The sequence below is a fragment of the Xiphophorus couchianus genome, chromosome 24 (genome assembly GCF_001444195.1).
Source record: "Xiphophorus couchianus chromosome 24, X_couchianus-1.0, whole genome shotgun sequence".
Taxonomy (NCBI): domain Eukaryota; kingdom Metazoa; phylum Chordata; class Actinopteri; order Cyprinodontiformes; family Poeciliidae; genus Xiphophorus; species Xiphophorus couchianus.
This window is the reverse complement of record NC_040251.1, coordinates 8,526,832-8,548,611: the sequence shown is the minus strand read 5'-3', so window position 1 is coordinate 8,548,611 and position 21,780 is coordinate 8,526,832. Positions and strand designations below refer to the sequence as shown.

The window sequence follows — 21,780 nt, the reverse complement described above, 5'->3', positions numbered from 1 at the left end:
AGCACGGATTCTCCTCCGTGTTTTCTGAGGGGAAATTACGTCAGGGAATCCCAAACAGCTGACACGGCGCAACTCGAAGTCCAGCGGACATCGGAGATGATATGTGGAAACAACATTAATGTTTATTCAACATGCAAAGAATATAGAAATGACAAGAGGAGGAATTGGAGCGAAATTGCTACTGCAGTTGATAAACCCGGTAACTTTTCAGCTGTTCTTCGTTAACGTGACGTAAACAGGTTATAATGATTTTCATTCAGTCAGGACTTTACGCTGACACTAGCAACATGCATTGCAGGTAGATTGTAGTAAAGCATTGATTAATGCCTGACTTTAAAATTAGTTCACTGGGCTTGTAGCCATTATTTTGTGCCCATTGTTGGACACCACACGGCAGGACCGAACCCGATCGAACCGTTATACCTAGGATTTCTGTCGGCTAATGTGTGGTCTGTCAGGTTTTGAAAATGAGCGGACAATCGGCTGACAGCTTTAAGATCCTGCAGTGTGCGCTGGGCTTTACACTAAGGAAATGAGGAAGGGAGGAGTCAGTGGAGAGCACCGGAGTTGAGCCTTTTTTCACTCGGTGTCATCAACAGAAAGAGAAAAAGGTCGGAAGAGACAATAATGCCGATAATTAAAATGACGTCGATAGTTTTAATTTATTGTACGATTAATCGATTTATCGTTTATCGCGACAGGCCTACTCACTGCAGATTTTTCATTTAAGTGTTTCATGCACAATATCAGGAAAACATCAATAAATACAAATAAAATAATAATTCCTTTCGAAGATAAGAAAATAGACATTTTATTGCCTAAAATGTAATAGTAGCATTCCTATTGTGTCCACTTGATCATTTGTAGGAAAGGATACATCTGCAGCTAAAACATACTCCTAACATCAACATGTGAAAAGACTTGGTATTAATGCAGTGTATTTTTTGATTAACCAATTAATAATGGGATAGCAAAAGGTGTTTAATGAAAAAATATTTTTAAAGAATTTGAACTAGGTCATGCTAAACCTGCCAATTGAGGGGTTTTTATCTTAAATGCAGAATGCATGCATACTGCGTACAGTCTTGGCTCAATTACTACTCTGTGGTGTTCTTTCAGCAAATTTAATGATTAATCGATTACTATATTAGTTCACGATTATTTTAGTAATCAATTAATCATGAATAATTCAGTCTTATTTGATACAAAGCTGTGACACATTCTCCTGGAAACTCCTATGAATAGCTCATTAAAAAAAATTATCAATTAATTATGTTTAATCATTTCAGCCCTATCTGACCCAATGCTGTGAAACAACAGGGATTTTCCTGGAAACCCTTTCTATGAAGCACTCATTTAGAAAAAAAAATATCGATTAATCACAATCGATATGATTAATCGTTTCAGCGCTAGCAAAAACAGCACAAACCTGTTTGAGCGGGACGCCCCGTGCACCACTCTGATCCCCCTTCGAATCACCTGCTTTCTTGTCTGTGTCCCGGTTCTGAAACAAACCCCACAGAAAGCAATTTTTAATCCCAACAGAGATGAACGACAGGGGAGCTGGATGGAAATGAGAGTGAAATGACATGAGAGGGAACGCTTGGCGGGGGACTGACCTTAAACAGGGAAGGTCGCCTGGGGATGGACTTCAGACGCGAGCTGCCGCCCCCCTCCACCTGAGCCGCCCTCAGGTCTCTGTGACCCACCACGGGGGTGGAGGGGAGGGAGCAGGCGTAGCTACTGCTGGGGCCATTACTGGCCTGAGAGGGGAGGGGGAAATCCAGAGGTCACAGGGTCAAGATGGGAATGGAGATGAGAAGAAGGAGATGGAGAGAGTGAGGATGAGGTGAGTAATGAGGTGATAAAACGTGTCTGAGGTGGAGTAAAATTAGACTTTAAAGACTTGATTTATATTTAAAATCTATATTCACTGCAAAAACACAAAATCTAGTTACCCAGACAGATTATTTAACATATAACAATAATTTTTTCCCCATGTTATAAGTGACATAATCTGAAATTGGAACTTGTACTTTTTAACAATATCAAGGATTTACTGACTTACAACAACCTTCTTTATCTTGCTGAAATTTTATTTGCAATTATTTTGTCTCATTTCAAGTGTACCAAGACTTGATACACTTGAACACTAGAAACTAGAGTAAAAATATTGTAGAGTTTTTGGCACCATTAAAAACATTTTGCCATATATTACATCTCATAAATGTGAGATTTTTAGGTTATTCAAAGTGATTTAATAAAATTAAGGATGCTGCTTCATTTATCAACTGATACTGATTAATAATTCACTATAACATTTATTCAAAGCATAAAATATTTATTGCAAATTGTATTTTAAAATATGACAGCATAATATATTACAATATATTTAATAATATATAGGGACTTGCACTTTTCATATATTAAAAAATATATTACAATATATATTTACACAGGCATGCTTTATTAATAAATAAGGTGCTAATCAAATATATTCATTAATGTATTGTCATATATTAATCTGCCAAGCTACATTTTATAGCATATTACCAAATAGTACTTTCATATATTTCTGATAGATTAATGTGTCAATTCCCTATATATTTGTCAATATATTTTAACATATAGGATAACATCTCAGCTTTAAAGCTGCAAGTGACACTGAAAGTAAATAAATTCTGTTTTATTGCTTTTGATGTAGCAAAATTACATACTTTAGCTAGTATGCTAGCAGCTAAAGCTAGCGAGTGCGCTAGCTCTCATGCTAGCACACATCGTATCACGTAGCGATACGGTGACGTAACGGGGTGATGATAACGTTAGAAAGCGCCCTGGTGGTACCTGTCCGGGCAGAGACGCTGATCCAGGTGTGGATCCTCCAGAGTGACTCGGCGAGTTGGGAAGAGATTTACACGCCAGCAGCGCCGCCTGTTTCTTCTGCGCTACGATCTTCTGGGCGGCTGAAAAGCACACAGAGCTCCGGTTGAAATGTTTCGCCTCTGATTAAGATGGCGGTCAGGAAGAAATGAGCTCACCTTCGGAGAAGACCCGGTCGACGTTGAACCCGTAGGTGGCGCAGGTCTCATAAAACAGCGAGTGTTTCACGTCGATGCACAGCTGGCGGGCGCGCTGGTCCTCGATCACTCGGGGGTTGGTGCTGCTTATTTTATCTGATCGATCCAGGATAACAAGAAGGTGTTAATATATCTTTATTATGTAACAATATTGGTTGATGACATACAAATGGTTTTTCCAAAATGACAAATGAATACTGGAAATTAATAATAATTATAATAATGGCATAAATGATTTACGAGATATGAACGTTATTTTGGTCAAAATTATAAAAAATATTGAAATTATAACATTTCACACTTTTTCTAGTTTTAGCTCAATTATGGTATTGGAAAAAATAGATTACTGTGAGGATGGATGGATGGATCAGTGGATGGATCAATGGATGGATTGGGAATTTACTTTTTCAGCTCTAACATCAACTATCCAATCCAGTCTTTCTAACTAAATAACAGTTTATTAATCCAAAAGATTTTCCCACGTTCATCTGTTTTGGTGAGTTAAATCAAGTTTAATCCCAGGATGAGTAAATCCTACGGTGTAATCTGTGAGATTACCTTGGGTTCCCACCACGATGACGGGGATGTCTGAGCGGTGAGCACTGAGCTGGCTGTAGAGCTGGTAAAGCTCCTGGAAACTGGCTTCATTCTCCAGACTGAAGACCATGATGACCGCATCGACCCAGCTGCAGAACTGGAAATCAAAACAAAACGTTAGCTCCAAGCTACCCAGATAAAACCAAACATTAGCTCCAAGCTAGCCTGGTAAAAACCCATCACATCCTTCAATGATTTGGACTCTGTCGAAGATTTAAATGTTACCCAAAGGCTACATATGTAACACACCAGTTTGACACTACAAACCTTTCTTCAAATTGCCTGATACTAAACAACCATCATCTATTGCGAAGAAAGAAGTGCTGAGCCCAACAAGATGGCTGCTAATGATTGTATTTGTAAGCGAACTGAACTGCTTCATTCCCTCCGCTGCTTTTGCTGCAACTACAGTCAGATTTCAATTCTAAAGTAGAACAGAAAAGCAACATAATCGTTAACAACTTCTCTTTCTGCTTGCTGATTGGTCCATTTGGAATTCTACTGGAATAATCCAAGTCAATGGGAGAAAACGCAGACGAAACAGTGAAGCAAGATTAGAGTTGAGAGGAATTGCGTAGCTCCAAACAGATGATTCAGGTGTTACAGACCGACATGTATACGTAAAACACACCTGTGCGTCAGGAGCTCCAGCTTCCTCCCGGATCAGCAATAGGTGACTCTGACTGTCCACCAGAACTTCCTTTTTATACCTTCCACCTGTCAGGAACAACAAATCAACGGGAAGGTAATTTAACAGGCCACTGAGCTGCAAAACAGCCAATCAGGTAACGCTTTAATTTAAAACAAAACTGTTTCTACCATCAGGCTTCTCAATCGCAGCGTAACTGCCTGTGATGTATTTGTTCACCAGCGCTGACTTTCCACTTTTCAGGCTACCTAGAATGCCCTGAGAGAAAAAGGAAGGAAATACATTAAAAAGAAGTAGAAGTTCTTCATGGTCAGCGAAGGAGAACATCTCAAACCAAACTGTCAGACTTAATTAAAACCTTAATACAGATTTTCAGTTCCTTTCTCACTTACTGATTTAATGTCTGACTGAATTTGTAAGTGACAACACTGGGTAAGCAACGTTCTAACACCAAAACTATCGCTACTAAATAAGATTAGGGCTGAAACGATTAATCGTGAAGAAATTGTCAACTAAATTAGTAATCAATTAATTGTTAACTGAAGTATATAGAATAAAAAAATCTCCTATTAAGCACCTATCTGGTGTCCACTTATGAATTCAAAAGATAGTATTTTTAGCAACAGATGCGTCCTTTGCAACAAATGATCAAGTGTTCATTAATGGAATGCTACATTATTGCATTTTAGGACATAAAATTGTTGTTTTCTTATTAAAAAAGTAATTAAACTATTTGCTTATTTGCATATTTTAATGTTTCAGATATTGTGTATAGAAACTCTTATGTGGTTAAATGAAAAATCTGCAAAATATGTCAATTTTTTATCCGATTAATCATCATGATAATCGATTAATCGCTATAATAATCTATGGAATAATTGATTACTAAAATAATTGGTACCTGCAGGCTTAGTGAGCTTAAACAATGAGAGCATAATAGAGAACTCTGGAGCATTTGAATGCAGTTTTCACTTAATCAAATGTTTTGCTTCTATTGTAATAGAGAACAAGATCACAGACATCCAGGGACTTGGTCAAAAGGAGCCCTGGTTGCAATCTTTCATCAAACCGAGCTAAAAACTGAATATTTCAGAGTAAAGAGCGACCAAAATCAAGATCTTATCACAAAAACAACTGAAAATCCACTTTTGTCCTGACCAAGCAATAGAAAACAATTGATCCCCCAAAATTTAAAGGCAAATGTGCAAAACTCTTGCTAGAATTAACAAATATATAATTTTCAATTCATGAAAATGTCTTTTGTCAAACTTCAGTTGAAATGAGTCAAAGGTTTGGACATTGATGATCTAAGAGATTGCAAAGTAAGGCTGTAGAAGGAATTAGCAGCAACAATTAGACCACCAGTGAATTTTTATAACTAATTATCTCTTAACGTGGTATTTTAGTCCCTGCAGAGTACATGTTATTAAATTAAATGTTGGATTTCTCTTTCAGTGGGAGATTATGCTGCTTTGATTAAAGAAAAGCATATTTTAAGGCTCTCTTTTACATCTTTATAACAGTTGTCAGAAAATTTGTGTCTGTACTTGCACAAATGATCTCAGAATGCATTATCTCCTTGTACCGTTTGCAAAAGCCACATTTTTAATAAAAAGCTGTAACTGCTAAAGTCAACATGTGAAAAGATGAGGCCTTTCTGCTCGATTCATCAACAGTCTGGGGTAAATCTGGTGATTATTTTTTGGATTAATTGATTAATAAATGAATAGTAAAAGGTGGTTAATATGAGATTTTATTAACCGAGTGAAACTTAAACAGCCACTTGATGAGTTTTAGGTAGAAGATATTTACGGACAAAGTTTTTAGTTTTTATCTTAAATGCAAAATGTAGATATTTTTGTACAGTTTTGGCTTAATTACCGCTCTGAGCATGCTGTTCTTTCAGTCTGTCCTAATAACAATTAATCAGTTACTCAATTAGTTGACAATTATTTCAATAATTGATTCATTGCGATTAATCCAATTAATTGTTTTAGCAACACAAACAGGCAAAACCCTTTCTATGTTTTAGATGTAAAATGATTTGCCCATATGGATTTAGAATTTTATTGTAATATTTTGTGGTAACTTTAAATATTATGATAAAAAAAAACTATTATATACTTATTTCAGGTAACTGTATGTCTGTGACTGCATGGCACAGCATTCAGAGTGTCTAAAGCACAAATATTATTCTTGAAAAATATCCCAATTTCAAAAAGGCTTCTTCTGTTTCTTAAAAATATATATATTTATAGCACTAATCTGCACACAGGAACTGCATTTAATCATATTTTCATATATTTACAGATATTTATTGGTGCTTTTCTGAAACAAACGGTGGATAAAAAAGCAAAATGAACATTTCATATTGTACTGTTAGTTCTATTTTTTGTTTATCACTAATAACTGAAATGTATCATAAAAAGAAATCAAAATCTACATCATGATAAGACATTTTTCACAATAAATGATAAATGATATGATGAATACCTACACCTACTCTTTCCTAAAAAAATAATTGGACAACTTTATATGCTTAATAAAATATGACATGCTTAGTTTATTGTAAAAGTGATTTTAAATTATGACATATTTTAAGGACTTCCAACTTGACAAGTCAAAAAGTTAAAAATAGGAAAACTAGTTCATGTTTAAATGGATTTTACTGGGATGAAAGGCATAATTTTCCCACAGAGCAACTGCTGCAACTCGGCAGAAAACGTCAGCTACTATAATATGTTTCCTGTTATGCTGAACTGTGCAAGAAAGAAGAAAAAAACAGTCTCTCTACAGTTTTATTCCTCAGAATCAGTTTTTACTGTGAGCTGAATGTGTGATCCATCAGTTGCAGTGATGGAAACTCACCACTCTCAGCTCCGGGATGGATCGGCTCAGCATCCACTCCTGACTGTTGGCGATATTTACTAAAAAGACAGGCAGAGACAAATCTTCAGCGAGCTGCAGACACAGGGAGGGGATTCATCATGTTGATTATACACAGAGAGGAGGGCAGCCATCTTAACTGCCTGTTGGAAGGGGTGATAAATCACACATCTGCAATATGAGTTGCACGGGTGGTCCTGCAGGTCACAGTTATGAATATAACCTTTAATTCACAGCGGGGAAACCAGTAAGCTGCAGCCATGCTGCTCTTTATCCACTTAGCTGTCCTTTATTTAAAGCACGGCAAAAGCAGTGTATTGCTTGAAACCAGATAGTTTGATTCATCTGCTGTTCAAAAATGTCTTAGCTTTTCACACTGTCTCCTTCCTCAAAGTAGAAACAGAGCTAAAATTGATCATTTTAGCAATCCCCTAACAGGAATAACAATGAGCCACTGCAAACTGAGTAGGCAGAAGTGAAAGACTATAAAAAGTGTTTGAAATGTACTTCCCCACTTCAGAAAAATTATCTGCAAGGGCCGGAAAATCCCTCTACTGCCAAAACGATAAGACGGATTTAAATGCAGCTAATGCTATATTATCGGTTAAGTAAAACTTTTAGATGTGTCTCTGCTTCAGCACGCTTGAGTCAAATAATGACATGATTAGGAGGATTCTGGAGAACTTGGCAGCTGATAGTCTGATAAACTCGGTTAGATTAGGGATCAGAGTAGCAATGGTTGTTACATTTTCACCTGATCATGTTCATTTTCACTCTGCACTGTTAAACAAACCAACCGCTTTGAGAAACCTGTTCCCCTCCTTGCCTGTGGTGGCGCTGCACCAAGAACCACTGAAGGAAACGACACAAAGACCTCCGAAGAGTTCTGAGCACAACGTCCTTCTTTACTAAATGTAAACTAAAACGGAGTGGTGTCAGATTTTAGCGGTTGTAGGATTTCTTTTTTGCCTACGAGCCATTTCTCCTGGTAACACTAGACTGATTGTTTTGTTGTATTTACCCAGAATACCCTGTTCTACAGCTCACTTTCTGCTTTTGAAGTGGTCTCTGGCCTGCTTGGCGTTCATATGCATTCGAACTGTACCAGAGTTCTCTTCAAGCAAACCGAGACCCAGGGTTGCATTTACACCAGCCCTGTTTAGTTCGTTTGAAGAAAAAGTTCCAAAAGCAGTAAGCGGGCTATGGCGCAAGGCATTCTGGGTAAATATAACAAAAACAGACTCGCTACTCTAGCACTACCTAGAGAAATAGTTTGTAATGCTCTGCTAAAGACAAAAGAGATATGCTACAGCTGTGATAATACAACGCTACTCCAGTTTTGTTTACATTTCTACCAGAAGGAAGTTGGGTTCTTGTCTTCTTCAGTGGTTTTTGTATCGTTTCCCTCAGTGGTTCTTAGCGCCCCTACAGGTGAACGGTAAGCACTTTTTTAAAACTGTGGGTTTACATTTTTAAAGTGAAAATGTAACAAATGTTGCAATTTTGGTCCCCAATCGAAACGACTCTACCGGACAATCAGGTGTGAAAATACTCTCGGTTTGTTGAATCCAAATTCTTCAAGTTAACGCCCAGAAAAAGGCAACAGTCACAGAGGTCTAGGAAACTTTCTCAATCCCCCCCAAAATTACTTGTTTTATAATTTCTAACTGATAGTAAAGAGAGTAACAGATACAAGGTGTAGCTGTTTGTGTCTTTCAAATACAAACTAAATCTGTGGCAGACGAATGCATGGTGAAAGTGGGCTTTCATGCGAGCTGCTGCTGCAGTCTGACTCTTTGCAAACACAAAAAGGGCAATCCCTACCACACAAAACACACACAGGCACACACATTGACAGTCTGTCTCATTGTGTCTTTCTGACTGAAAGCCCTTTTTATGGCCCGGTGCTGGAGCCAGAAGTGATTAGACAGTGAAGTCCTTCAGCTGCTTCGCTGCGCACATTTCCACAGAATCCCAATTACCTCCACTCCAACCACCCACTTTATATGTGGACATTCAAATATTCAACTTTATTCTGTTTCTTTTAAGCCTTAAAACCTTCCCCTTTATCTTGAATATACTTCATCCTCTTTCGCATCTCGTCTTCCTCCTCTTCTCTCCGTTCCATCAGGCGCTGCAACAGCAGCAATACTACTGTAATATGGCAGGCCGATTTAACATAAAATCGGTTCCGCCACACTAGATATCTTTAATTATAATTTTATTTCCCAAAATACCTACTTGAGATATCCATAATTACATTCTGACTAATAAATGACGTGAGATTTACAATTAATTTGTATGGGAGCCTTAATTCAAGAAATCTACAATGAATTACTATCAGAAACACACGTCAGATATCAACAACTGAATTATGACTAGTCAAAGTACATTAAAGATATCTCATGTTCTGTGCTGATTAGTCATAATTCTAATTAAAGATCTTGAATGACACCATAAATCAAGATACCTTATTTTAGATAGTTTCGGCTGGTGCAAACTACGTTGCAGATATATTGAAAGCAAGTAATGACGAGGCAAAGCTAAATAAGAAATATCTAGAACTATAAATTTGATTTGTCAAAAAAAACCCCATCTCCAACTAAATTAGAGATATCTTTAATTAGATGGCTTTTTCTATTCGACGTATCTTTAATTAATGTTATGACTAGTCAGAATGATATTACTGATATCTTGAATTAGTATTTTGTTTAGTCAAAGCGTTACATATTTTCGTAGCATTTTGAAAATTCAATACAACTGAAAAATTGAAGAAAAAAAACAGACAAAAGAAATGAAAATGCAACACTGTAAAATTGGGAATTCTTTGTAGAGTTCAGAAGCAGTCTTCAAGTTCACAAAGTTTGTGTTCTCCAATATTGCACAGAACAAAATGCACAATTTTTAGTTGAGGTATCTGGAAATGAAATTCTGACTAGCTATAATTATGTTTGCAATATCTTAAGTTGTAATTATGGATATTTGACTCTTCAAATGACAAATCCTGGTGACGTCATTTAAAATATCTTCTTGAAATGAATTTTCAATGTAATTGAAAAATGTAATTTTCAATTACATTTGAAGATACCTTCAAATGTAATTGAAGGTATCTGGAATTGTTATTCTTACTAGTCAGAATGAAAATGCAGATATCTTAAATTACTGTTAAGAACAGTCAAAATTGAATTTATAGATACCTAGAAGGACTTGTTGTAATGTTGCTACCAGTCATATTTTTGGAAACACTGGTATGCATGTGTTTTATAGGTTTGTATTTATTTCTGTTATTGTGCATCATGTCTGTTTGTTTTTTATGTCTATGTGGACGATGAGTCTATTGAATAAACCAACTAGTCATCTAATTACGGAAGCGATTTTATGTTAAAAAGGATTGCCGTACACTTTTTAATTAACAGTCTGACTAGCCAGAATGACATTACTGGTATCTACAATTAGAAAAAACTAATTGTAGTTAGTTAGTTAGCAGCATTTTAAAATGTCAATGTAACAAACAAAACATTTTGGGGGGGGGGCGGATTTTATGTTACAACGGCTTGCCACTGAAGCACGGGCGGCACGGGTCTGACGGTTGCCATGGCAACACTTCCTCCTGCTCCTGAGCTTGTGCATGCATGTGTATGCTGTGCACACGGAGGCCAGTTTATGTGTGTGTGAAACGGCCTGAATACACAATGAGTAAACGAATAAAAATAAAAAAAGGCACGCTCTGTTGGATGTAACAAATCTTTAAATCTATTTTTATTCAAATCCCTGAAACGCTACATGTTTCCCCCCCCAGTGAATTTAAATAAAACCAGACTGAAACAAATAGAGAGAGAGATGGAGAGAAAATGAATCTCCAGCTGCAGAAGGTGCGGTGGGTGGAAAATATCAAAGACAGGATTAGAAATGTTCCCGATCGGTTGTGGCGCCAAACAGATTCTCCGGTGACGTTATGAGATTTAAACCCACAGTGGGAGAAAACAAGGTGCACCAGTGTGTGGGGTGTCAGTGTCAGTGTGTGTGAGGGCTGATTACCCCTGCAGCCATGTGAAATCTGCCCCCTGCTCTGAGGGGAATTAGATTAAGACGATTCTTTTGGCAATCATCGCACCAAACGGCAGTTTTTGTTTCCTGTATCATTCGGGATCCAGATGCACATGGCGGCAGGAAAATGTTCCCAAGCCACGTGACTTTATTACAGCCTGTGAGAGGTTTCTCTCTAAAAAAGATCAACCCCACCCAATTCCAGCCTGACTCATTTCAAATGGATGCCTCTGCACAGAGGAAGAGGACATGTTCAGAAAAGATCCTGCAGAAAAGATGCTAAGGGAAGATCATGAGCTGCAGAGTGACGTAGGGCTGGGCGATACATCGATATTTTTATCAATTAGTCGAATTTTTTGGGTCTTTGAAGATCTAGTTTAAAATAGCACAGAAATGAATAATTATACAAGATCGTTTCTCATTAAAACAATTTTTTTCCTCATAATTTTAAGACATTCTTTTGGTAAAATTATGTCTTTATTCAGCTAATATTATGACTATATTCTAATTATGTACTCTTAATGTACAACTCACAGAAGGGAGGACTGAAATAAATAAAAAGCTTGTAAAAAAAACATTAATTCCTAGCAAGAAGTCATATTGCAAGAACACAGTGATAATAGTACATAATAAAGTCATACAGCAACAATACGAGAAAAAAGTGTTAATTTACCATTATACAGTTGTATTTCCAGGAGAATTAAATAATAATTTTATAAGAACTCATACATGAAAAATATCAAAACTTAAATAAGGAATGTTGAGTGTTTTGTTAAAATGATGAGAAAAAAGTTGTTTTAATAAAAAAAGCTTCTTGTTAATGATATCTAATGCGACCAGCTTCTTTCTTCATTCAGCTGTTTGCTCAATGTTTCAAAGTCCTGAAAATAATTTGACGATGTTCAAAATGTAAGTATTTCCTGATCTGTAAAACTGACACAAAAGTATAACTTAAGACCTTCTAGTGAATTTTTGACTCATTCTGCTAATATTATGACAATTTTCTCAAAATTAAAATATTTACTGTCATTTGTAATTCCTTTTTTTAGAAAATAGCATAGAAAACAACTATATTAAATGTATGTTTAAGTCGCATTGCCTATAGCTGTATATAATAATAACTATCATACTATTAATAATAATAATTGACTAATTTTATTTATAATGTCCTTTATATCTTAAGATGACGTATTGTAGCTGCCCTGGGGTAGAAAAGGGCGGGCAGAGCGGTAATCGAACCGGCAACACCTGCCGCTGTTGCCCCATGTTTTGTTAGTTAGGGCTGGGCGATATGACTTAAAAATAAAATCTCCGATTAATCGATTTCCTCTTTCTTTTCTGTAAAACATATAGCAGCTTTGTACACATTAGGTAAGGCTACAATATTTTGTCTAATTCTGATAATATAGTCATATTAACAGAAAACAAGATCAATTTTAACCAAAAACAAAGAACAGGTTTTATTTTAAGCCATATCTCCCAGCCCTGCAGTGTTTGTGACCTCCTACCTTCCTCCTCGCTGGAATCTCTCTGTATGTAGACAGGAGGAGCTGCGGATGTTGGCCCTGCCGCCCCTGAGCTGCTCTTGGTGAAAATGCCACTGATGAATTTGAGCATCTTCCTGTCTTTAGCAGAGGCGCGGTGACCCTGCTGCGCCTGCTGGGCGTCCCTGGCCAGCCCCAGGTCCTCAGAAAGGCTGTTCAGGTCGCTGTTGTCCAGCGTGCGGCTTTTACCCTTACGCGCCGGTTTGGGGACCTGGTTGGCCGGAGCAGGTAGGGAGGCCGAGCCCGTCTTCAGCCGGTCCTTCCTGGGGATGTCCCTCATCACCGCGGCCACACCACCTCCGATGTCCAGAGACATCCCAGTTTGAGATTCGTCTCGTAGGTCCCTCCAGGCTTCCGGTCGGCTTGCTTCTGCCCATGATGCCCGGCAGGGACCCGGCGACCGCGTCGTCACGCGGCAGTCCTTCCGGTCGAGGCTTTGGGCCGAGGTAGGGCTGGTATCCCGACCCTCTCTGCAGTCGCGGCCTCGGGTGGCCACGCTGCTGTGGGACTTCAGCAGACTCACGGGCCTCTGTCCCGCTGGCCGAATAGAGAAGCTGGTTCTGGTAGGAGTTCGGCTTGGTTCGACCAGCTCCGTTGGCGGTGTTGTGATCAGTGACGGAGACCAGCATTGCATTGACTCAACAGCGTCTACAGACCTGGTCTGCTGGATCGTACCTCTCTCGGCAGGTAGAGGGATTGAGAGGTTGCGTGGTGGCTTTTCAGGGGCTTTACCTGCAGCATCTACGGTATCTCTCTGAGGACTACGAGGTTTTCTCTCTCCAGCTCCATTCTCAGCCGCGATCGGAGCTCCAATCTCTTCCCCTGGACTTCTTTCCTGGTCGGCCTCCGCCTCCTTCTCCTGGGTGCTTTTCTTGGCCTCCCCGCCATTCTCCTCCACAGCCTCTACCTTCACCAAGGTGAGGGAGATGAGGTAGGTGGTGCGTTGCTGCAGGGCGCCTCCTCCACTCATGGGGTCAGGCTTTGGTGGATCTCCAGTCAATGAATGAAACCGGATAGAAGACCACGAACAAGTTTGCCAGTTTGTTGAGGTATGAAAGATTCCCCCTGCTCAGCGGAGAAAAAAAACTCCTCGGAAGACTCAACTGCAGAGGGACGACTGGTTTCATCCATCCCTCAAATTCCTGCTTCAAAGTTTCTTGATTTCAGTCACAGATTTCTTTGCCGATCGTCACCCTTCTTCGACATTTGAGCAAAAACTCTATCAGCTTTCTCGCAGTGCAGACCAAGCAGCTCTTTTGTTCCTGGAAAGAGCCAATTAAAACCTATCACTGCAGATGCAAACCGCTACTCAGGCACTCGTCTTCATTATCATGCCCGATGAATCCTTCCTGATGGCAGTTGTTTACCCATTCTGGAGGGCTGTTGGGTCCATGCAGCAATAAAAATAAAAAAAAACCTTGATTCAGATCAGAATAGCAAGTGCCCTGCAGTGTACGTCATCAATAACGAGAGGAAGACCAGCTGTTTAGTGGACAGGTGAAAATTCATTAGCAGCGTGGCACAGGACACCCGAACCGTGATCATCACCGTGGGTGAGTCTCGCAGAGTACGCCGCCTCGCTGATGAGGAGGTGCCGCAGGGGATCCGGAGGAGAAGCCAGCAGGAGTCCGGGTGGGTATGAGGTGATGTCCATCACGCTCCTGTCTTCGACTCCTGGAGCACCTCTGTCCTCCCAGCGCGTCGGGCGTTGTTGCTGAGCATGGCACCGCGGAGGAGGCGGTGAGGCTGAGGCGAGTCACCGCTCCGAAGCCCTCCGACCGTCACTCGGGTTCAGCGGGTCCGGAGCACATCACACACCCTCCCTCCTCTGCGTTTCACCAGGAGTCTCCGGCGCCCCTCCCTCACCAAGCCCCTCCTCGATCCAATATGGAATCCATACAATGCAGAGAGATCCGTGTTTCTTCTTCTTCTTCTCTCCTTTCCCAACCACTAAGACCGTCCCTGCTTTTTTATTGCTCGTCCCATCTCCATCTCCGTCCCCTCCCCTTCGGCTGGTGGTAAACCAGCGGTGCACACACCCACCCACACACACACGCACACACACACAGTGGTTGAAAAAGGCTGCTAAACGAGGCGACATTGCAGGAGGAAAGATCAGTGACAGGGAGAGGCAAGCAGGCAAGGTTAAACGGCAATGACAAACAGAAGGAGGCAGGAAACAAAGAGGAATATTTTTTTTTCTTTCTCTGTGTGTGTGTGTGTGTTTTTCTTTCTTTGTGCATCACTGCTGCTGCTGCCTAGGTTTCATCACCATCCTTCATCGGTCTTCAGCTGCCTCTCCGTGTTTGTGTGAAAAAGTGTGTGGCTCCTCCTCAGTGGGAGGCTTGGCTTATTTGTTGCTAAGGTGTTACAATCTTCCTGGCTCTGGTGGCACAACCATCCCCTCCTCCTCTGCCATCCTCTGTCATCCTCTGTGTTGTAATTTCTCCCAGGGTATAAAAACGGTGATTGTGTCTGTGAGTGAGTGTGCTGAATGACAGAGATTTCTGCTGAGTTTATTGATCTGTAGTCTATTGCCTACTAGTGTGTGCTCATTAGTCAAAGCGGGTGAGCTCTTGGCTCCCAGCGTGAGACACTGATAGCATGTTGGACATCAATACAAGACAGACACAATGCAAACGTAATAAAAATATTCATTTTACTTTGCATATAATAGCTTGTAAAAATACTTTAAAGCTTTGAAATTCTTCATATTTTGTCATCCAATGTGAAGCCGGTGGGTCATTTTTGTCAATTCTAGAGAGATACAAACTTATCCCACCAACACAGGAGGTAAAACGTCCTTATGGTAAGATAAAAATCATATGAGAGTAATAACACGAGAATAAATTCATAATATTATGACAATAAAGTCAAAATAATACCAGAATAAACTCAAAATAATATGAGAATAAACTTGTAATATTAAAATTATTATATTTGCAGAATAAAGACATTAATGACACATCACATTTGTAATATGATAATAAAGACATAATAATATCAGAATAAAGGTGTAGTAATACAAGAGTAACATCGTAATAACATAAGAATAAAGTGGTTGCAATAATACCAAAATAAAGTTGTAAGAATGAGTATAAACTCAAAATAACGAGACTAAAATTACAACAAAGTCACTATATTACCAGAATAAAGATATATTAATGCAAGAACGAAGTTCCATTAATATACAGTATCTTGTAATAGTTGTAATAGTACTAGAATAAAGTTGAAATAATACTGGAATGTTATGAGAATAAAGTAATAAAAAATTGAAGTTGCAATAATTCCAGAATAAAGTTTCATGAGAACTACAAGCAGTTTTACTCCTGCGTTAAAACGATGATCATCTTCTGAAGCTGCACTTTGGTTATCAGTTTGACAAATAAGGAAATACTTCCTCTTTTAAAACGCCAGCATTAAATTATCAGCAGCAGCAGCAGGACTTTGAAACGACTGAGGAAACTGCTGAGTTTGTTTCGAAGAAAGAATGATACACTGGAAACGGTGGTCAGATCGTCACAACTATTCAAGCTTTTTTCCCATTAAAATGGATTTTTCTGGTAATACTATTGTCTGATATGGCCCTACTCAGTTGTATAAATGTAGTACAGAACTTTACAAATTATTTATTTCTTTAAAATAATAAAACTAGGAACTATATTCCTTCTGCTGCACCATTATGCACTACTTTGGCACATAAGGAATAATATAATAAAATAATAAAACATAAGGAAAATATGGGTTGTGATAAGTTCAGGAGTTCTGAATAATGTGATTATATTCAGCATATCTTAGTTATTTGCTCAGGTTTGCAATACATTTTTAAGCCATCAGATCATGAAAAATTAACCAGTAGATAGAAATGATCAAAATACATTTGACAGCAACTTTCAGGTTATTTTAAAGGATTAAATAAATATTCTGTAGGTTTTCTTCTGTAAACTACATCTTCAAAAGCAATTATACAAGAGGAACTGCTTCAACACCAGACACGCTGCAGCAAACACCATTACACACCGATCGCTTGAGTTATTACCGGCTGTAATTTCATGTTAATTACTCTCTGGGGGGAGGGGAAAAGAAGAAAAGAAACTGTTTGATGTGAAATATTTCCTAACACACCAGTGCACAGAAGCCTTCTCCTCATCATACAGGATGTGGCGGTCCACCTGCTCCGCCTGGTCCCCCTCCCTGCCTCAGTCAGCGAGAGGGCATTAAAGACTCACACTGAATACAAAATAGCTCTGAAAAACCGCCTTTGGCTCATGGGGAAGCTACACATCCTCAGAGGAAACAGAGAGTAAACAGAGAGCTGAAGCTGTGTTTAAAACACTGTCTGAGCGAGATGCAGCGCATGCTGCAGGTTGCATTGCTGCACTGTGAAATTCTCCATATTGTGACACATCTATCTGAATAACGCATGCACACGTCCGAACGACGCTGTCTCCCCAACACGCCATTTGCACATTTGGGTGGGAGCTGTCAGATGGCCGGTGGCCAAGGGCAGTGGTCATACTGGCTGATTTTTCATTTCTCCTTCACTGTGAGCTGCTGCCATATTTCTCCACTCCATGCTGCAGTGAGCACCATATACAGTATATATATATATATATATATATATATATATATATATATATATATATATATATATGTATTGTATATATATATAAGAATTATTTTCTTATCACAAAACAATTCTTATTCTTTTGTGATAACAATTTTTATTTATTGTTATTACAAATTTATACTCTATTTAGTCATAAATTCTTAAAGTATATGATGTAAGAAATATTTCATTAGCTGCATAAAAATAATCTGATGCAGTAATAATTCGGATAACACAGGTTTGTGTTACAAATTTCAGATCTCCACACAATAATCCAGGAATGGAAGTATTAGGCAACAGTTTAACATGTAAAGACACTTTTTAAAATTATTTGTAAAATTTTTATTTTATTCAATATTGCAGTAGTTTTTGACATTTCAGCTTCCTATAGCTCCCAGGAGAACCTCCTCATTTTTTAAAATCTACTATTTTCAGCTTTTTTCACCGTTCCTTTGACATACAGCCACTCGACTGCATCCAAGAGAGCGCTGGCTCTGTTTTTAGAGCCGGGTCCCAGCGAGGATTCTCCAGCTTTGATCCGCACTAAAGCACTGACACTGAAGCAGACTAATTATACAAAAACAGTTTTCTACTCATGATATGGGGGTCAGGCCTTTCATAATGTATGAAGATCAGCCAGTTCTTAAAAACACCTCAAAGCCAGCCAGACCTGCCCTGAAGCCGACCTCCAGTGGAAAATTTGAGTAATAAACTAAATATTCTGATCTCACCAGCGATACGTTTAGTTTCCTCAGACTCAAACTGAAGACTTGATTATTGGGACTGAGTCTTGAAAAGGAAAATTAAAGAAAGAAACTTGCTGCTATCTGTTATCCCTTTTATACATAAAACATTCATTTAGTAATCAGTTATTCTATCAATTACACTGATGATTAATCAATTAATTAGATAAAAATGGGCACATTCTTTCTACTTAAACCTTTTTTATATACTATATAAGAAATGCATTTAAAGAAGAATATAAACACATAATTGAGATAATTTTCAAAACATAAAAGTTAATATTTTATTGACAGAAATGCAATAACATAGCATTCCTTTACTGAATTTTAGTGGGTTTTAACCGGGTGAAGGTAAAACTAATCCATTTGAGAAGTTTTGGATATTTCATATTTACAGACAGAGGTTTTTTACAGGGATAACTGTATCTAAAATGAAAAACATTATGTATATTTTGTACATTTTTAGCTCAATTTCTGCTGTGACTGTGGTGGTTTTTTAGAAAACTACCTCTATTTCGAGTCTAGTTAACAATTAATCAGTTACTAAATGACTATTTCAAAAATCGGTGATTAGTCGTTTCAGGCCTACATGAGTTTAAAATGTCCATATTCATTACCTGAATAATTTCATTTGTTTACTAATTGTTTTGGACTTGACAATACATCCAATTTGTTTTTATTTTTGTGATGTCTTCTTGAAAACCAAGTGCCTCGAGTTCATCTGCACGACTTAAATAGCCATCTTGGAGGAAATCTGGATTGTTTTCAGAAGCACTCCAAATAGCTTCCTGCTAATGGGAAGATCTGGCAATAAACTAACTGAATAAAGGACAATTTAAATACTGGAGAGGTGATTAGCTGGCAGGCCGAAGGAAATGAAATATAAACACAGCAGAGAGAAATTTAGGGGAAAACCTGAAATCAGAAAGAAACACTCATCTTGGGAAACAAGTTCGAAATATAAATGAACACAAAGAATAAACTAAAATTACGATATCTAAACAAATACACAATAAAGAAATGATCAAAACATAAACTGAGTTCCTGTGTTTCTCAGCTATTGGCTAAAATATTAACTTCTTCATTTGTTCTCCCCTCTTAAAAAAACGAACAAATGTTTAATCCAAAACTAGAAGAGTATCTGAAATATTTCCATAAAATATCCTGTCTGCACAATTATTTTCCTGTTTTTTTGTAAAAGCTTTTATTAAAAGATTTTAAAAGTTGGCGCTAACTCTGACTGTACAATCTTGCCCAAAACAAAATCTTCTTATTTCTAGTTCTGTGTATTTTAGTTATGATCTCTTGTGTGTACAATCAGCTGGATATACATATATTTTTTAAACAGAAACTTTATAATACTCTTAGATTAACTTGCCGTGATTTCTCTCTTCTAAACAAATGCTAAAGGTTAGCTTGTTTCTTTAATTGCTGTTATAACAGTAATTAAATTTAATATTATTCTGAAAATTAAATGCAGCAATTATTTAGCTCTCAATGAATTTTCAGAATAATATTGAATTTAATTACTGTTATAACAGCAAGTGGACTACTTAATTTGGTCCATTTAGGTCTGGTTAAATCATGAAATAATTATGATTATTTGTGTTTTGGGAAAGCTGAATTTCACTTGCAGCAAGAAGGTCCTGGGTTCGATTCCCGGCCCGGGGTCTTTCTGCATGGAGTTTGCATGTTCTCTCTGTGCATGGTGGGTTCTCTCCGGGTACTCTGGCTTCCTCCCACAGTCCAAAAACATGAGTGTTACGTTAATTGGTCTCTTTAAATTTTCCTTATGTGAGTGTGTGTGTGTGCATGGTTGTGTCTGTCTCTGTGTTGCCCTGCGACGGACTGGCGACCTCTCCAGGGTGACTACGCCTCTCGCCTGAAACGTTCGCTGGAGAGGCACCAGCTGCCCTTCTGACCCCACTAGTACAGAAAATGGATGGATGGATGGATAAATTTCACTATCCATACCCGCACTGTATAGATCAGCCAATATCCACAAATAGAGACAACGTGGACAAGCGGTGAACCTTCACTGCTATTACTTAAAGAAAATTACTCCAAAACATTCCCTTAAGAGTATGCAAAACAACCATAAAAGGTCATAAATGTTCACTTCTTGTTTCCCAAGAAACATTTTGATTTCTAGTAAAACATTTATGGACCGATGAGATATCAAACTAACTTACACGTAGATTTTTTAGCAAGCTGTTGGAGCTTGTTTTAAGTCAATAATTCCCTAATATTGATTCAATATTGGTCAATATTGGCAGATTGTTTCACTTATAACATTGTAAAATGTCTTGTTATTTAGCTAAATAATCTGTCAGTGGAACTAGTTTGTTTTCACCAATATCAGGGAATTATTGTCTTTAAACAAGCTGCTATATCTTTCACTAAATTTACTTATAAATTAGTTTTCTTAAGATATGTGGAGTAGAAACTACTAAAAATACTTGGTAAGATTTTGTGTATTTGCGCAATCTTACTAGTCATTCAAATTCCTTATTTAAATGGCTAAAAATTAAAGATAATTAAGTCATTTTGGGCTAGTCAAAGTTTAGATTTTGTGTCTGCTTTTGAGTGAACTTGACTGTTCATCCATAAAACCGTCCGATGTTTATAAAGTAAAATAGTTCTCCAAAGAAGGTGAGGTCTAAATTCCTCATTTGAAAATTGCATTTTGCATCTAAAATGTTTAATTTTGGCACAAAACAGAAGAAATTCCTAAGAACTGTAAGGTAGCATTCAATATAAAGTTCAGCCAGAAAATCCTACAGTGACACTATTTAGATTAAATAAAATATATGTATCCCTAAAGGATTTTTGTTCACAAGCTAACTTGATTTTGCCTGCTTGCAGTTCATTTCTAAAATAAAAGTTGCTGCTAACTCAAACTGGAAATAAATGTAGAGGTTACAATGCATTTTGCAACAAAATCAAGCTCCATCAGACAGTGAGATCGCAGACAAATTCTGTAAGTACAATTTTTGTCATCTTTCCAATAAGCATTATCGTTTTTAGCCGTACAGTTTGAGAACTTCCCTTCTCTGAAGGTCAAGCACGCAATACTTCTACAAACAAAAGGAAAAAGAAAATGTGACGTTCATTTCTAAGGAATCTATCTGTGTCACATTTTGTCACTTTAACAAGAAATATAGGAAGTAGCGATTCAAGGATGTGATGTAAAACTGATCAGCTTCAAGTAAAAGCCTTGCTTGTATGAGAGGAAGTGGCTTTGAGGGCAGTTGCAGATTGGCAGACAGGAAGTAGGCCACACAGCAGGTTTCGTCTTGCTACTATGGCGATGGCTGCTAAAGGATGTTGCCATTTAGTCTCTCTAAGTCCAGAGGCCGACTGATGCTTAATGCTGATGCAAACAGGTACCAAGAGGTGATTTTTTTCACGAGCAGAGAGGATTGAGCGCAAACTCGAACACCTTAACCTCAGGAAAACACACCGAGTCACACAGACAGTGACAGGAAGCTGAAAGGAAGATATCAATCACCCACACAGTCTTATTTCCTTGCACCACACCAAGAAAGCTGATTTAAAAAGTAATGAGGCTGATGTATGCATGCCGTTGTTTCCTGGTTATTATGTCAAATGAGAACTTTCGTGAAGT

At 38.1% G+C, this 21,780-nt stretch overlaps 1 protein-coding gene across 5 annotated transcripts in view; it reads right to left on the bottom strand.

Moving 5' to 3' along the window:
* The window catches only part of agap2 (ArfGAP with GTPase domain, ankyrin repeat and PH domain 2), a 30,970-nt gene that overhangs the window by 8,736 nt on the left and 454 nt on the right, over window positions 1–21,780 (bottom strand). For 2 of the 5 annotated variants that reach the window (XM_028010032.1, XM_028010033.1), the window contains exons 2-9: window positions 7,192–7,250; window positions 4,494–4,581; window positions 4,306–4,391; window positions 3,636–3,771; window positions 3,039–3,173; window positions 2,845–2,963; window positions 1,620–1,763; window positions 1,430–1,504 (exon numbers count right to left, since the gene is read on the bottom strand). In XM_028010032.1, coding sequence (XP_027865833.1) covers window positions 1,430–1,504; window positions 1,620–1,763; window positions 2,845–2,963; window positions 3,039–3,173; window positions 3,636–3,771; window positions 4,306–4,391; window positions 4,494–4,581; window positions 7,192–7,250 — 842 coding nt within the window. Of the gene's footprint in view, window positions 1–1,429; window positions 1,505–1,619; window positions 1,764–2,844; window positions 2,964–3,038; window positions 3,174–3,635; window positions 3,772–4,305; window positions 4,392–4,493; window positions 4,582–7,191; window positions 7,251–12,764; window positions 14,843–21,780 lie in introns of those variants that run through there. The other 3 variants (XM_028010029.1, XM_028010030.1, XM_028010031.1) reach the window with 3 other exon arrangements.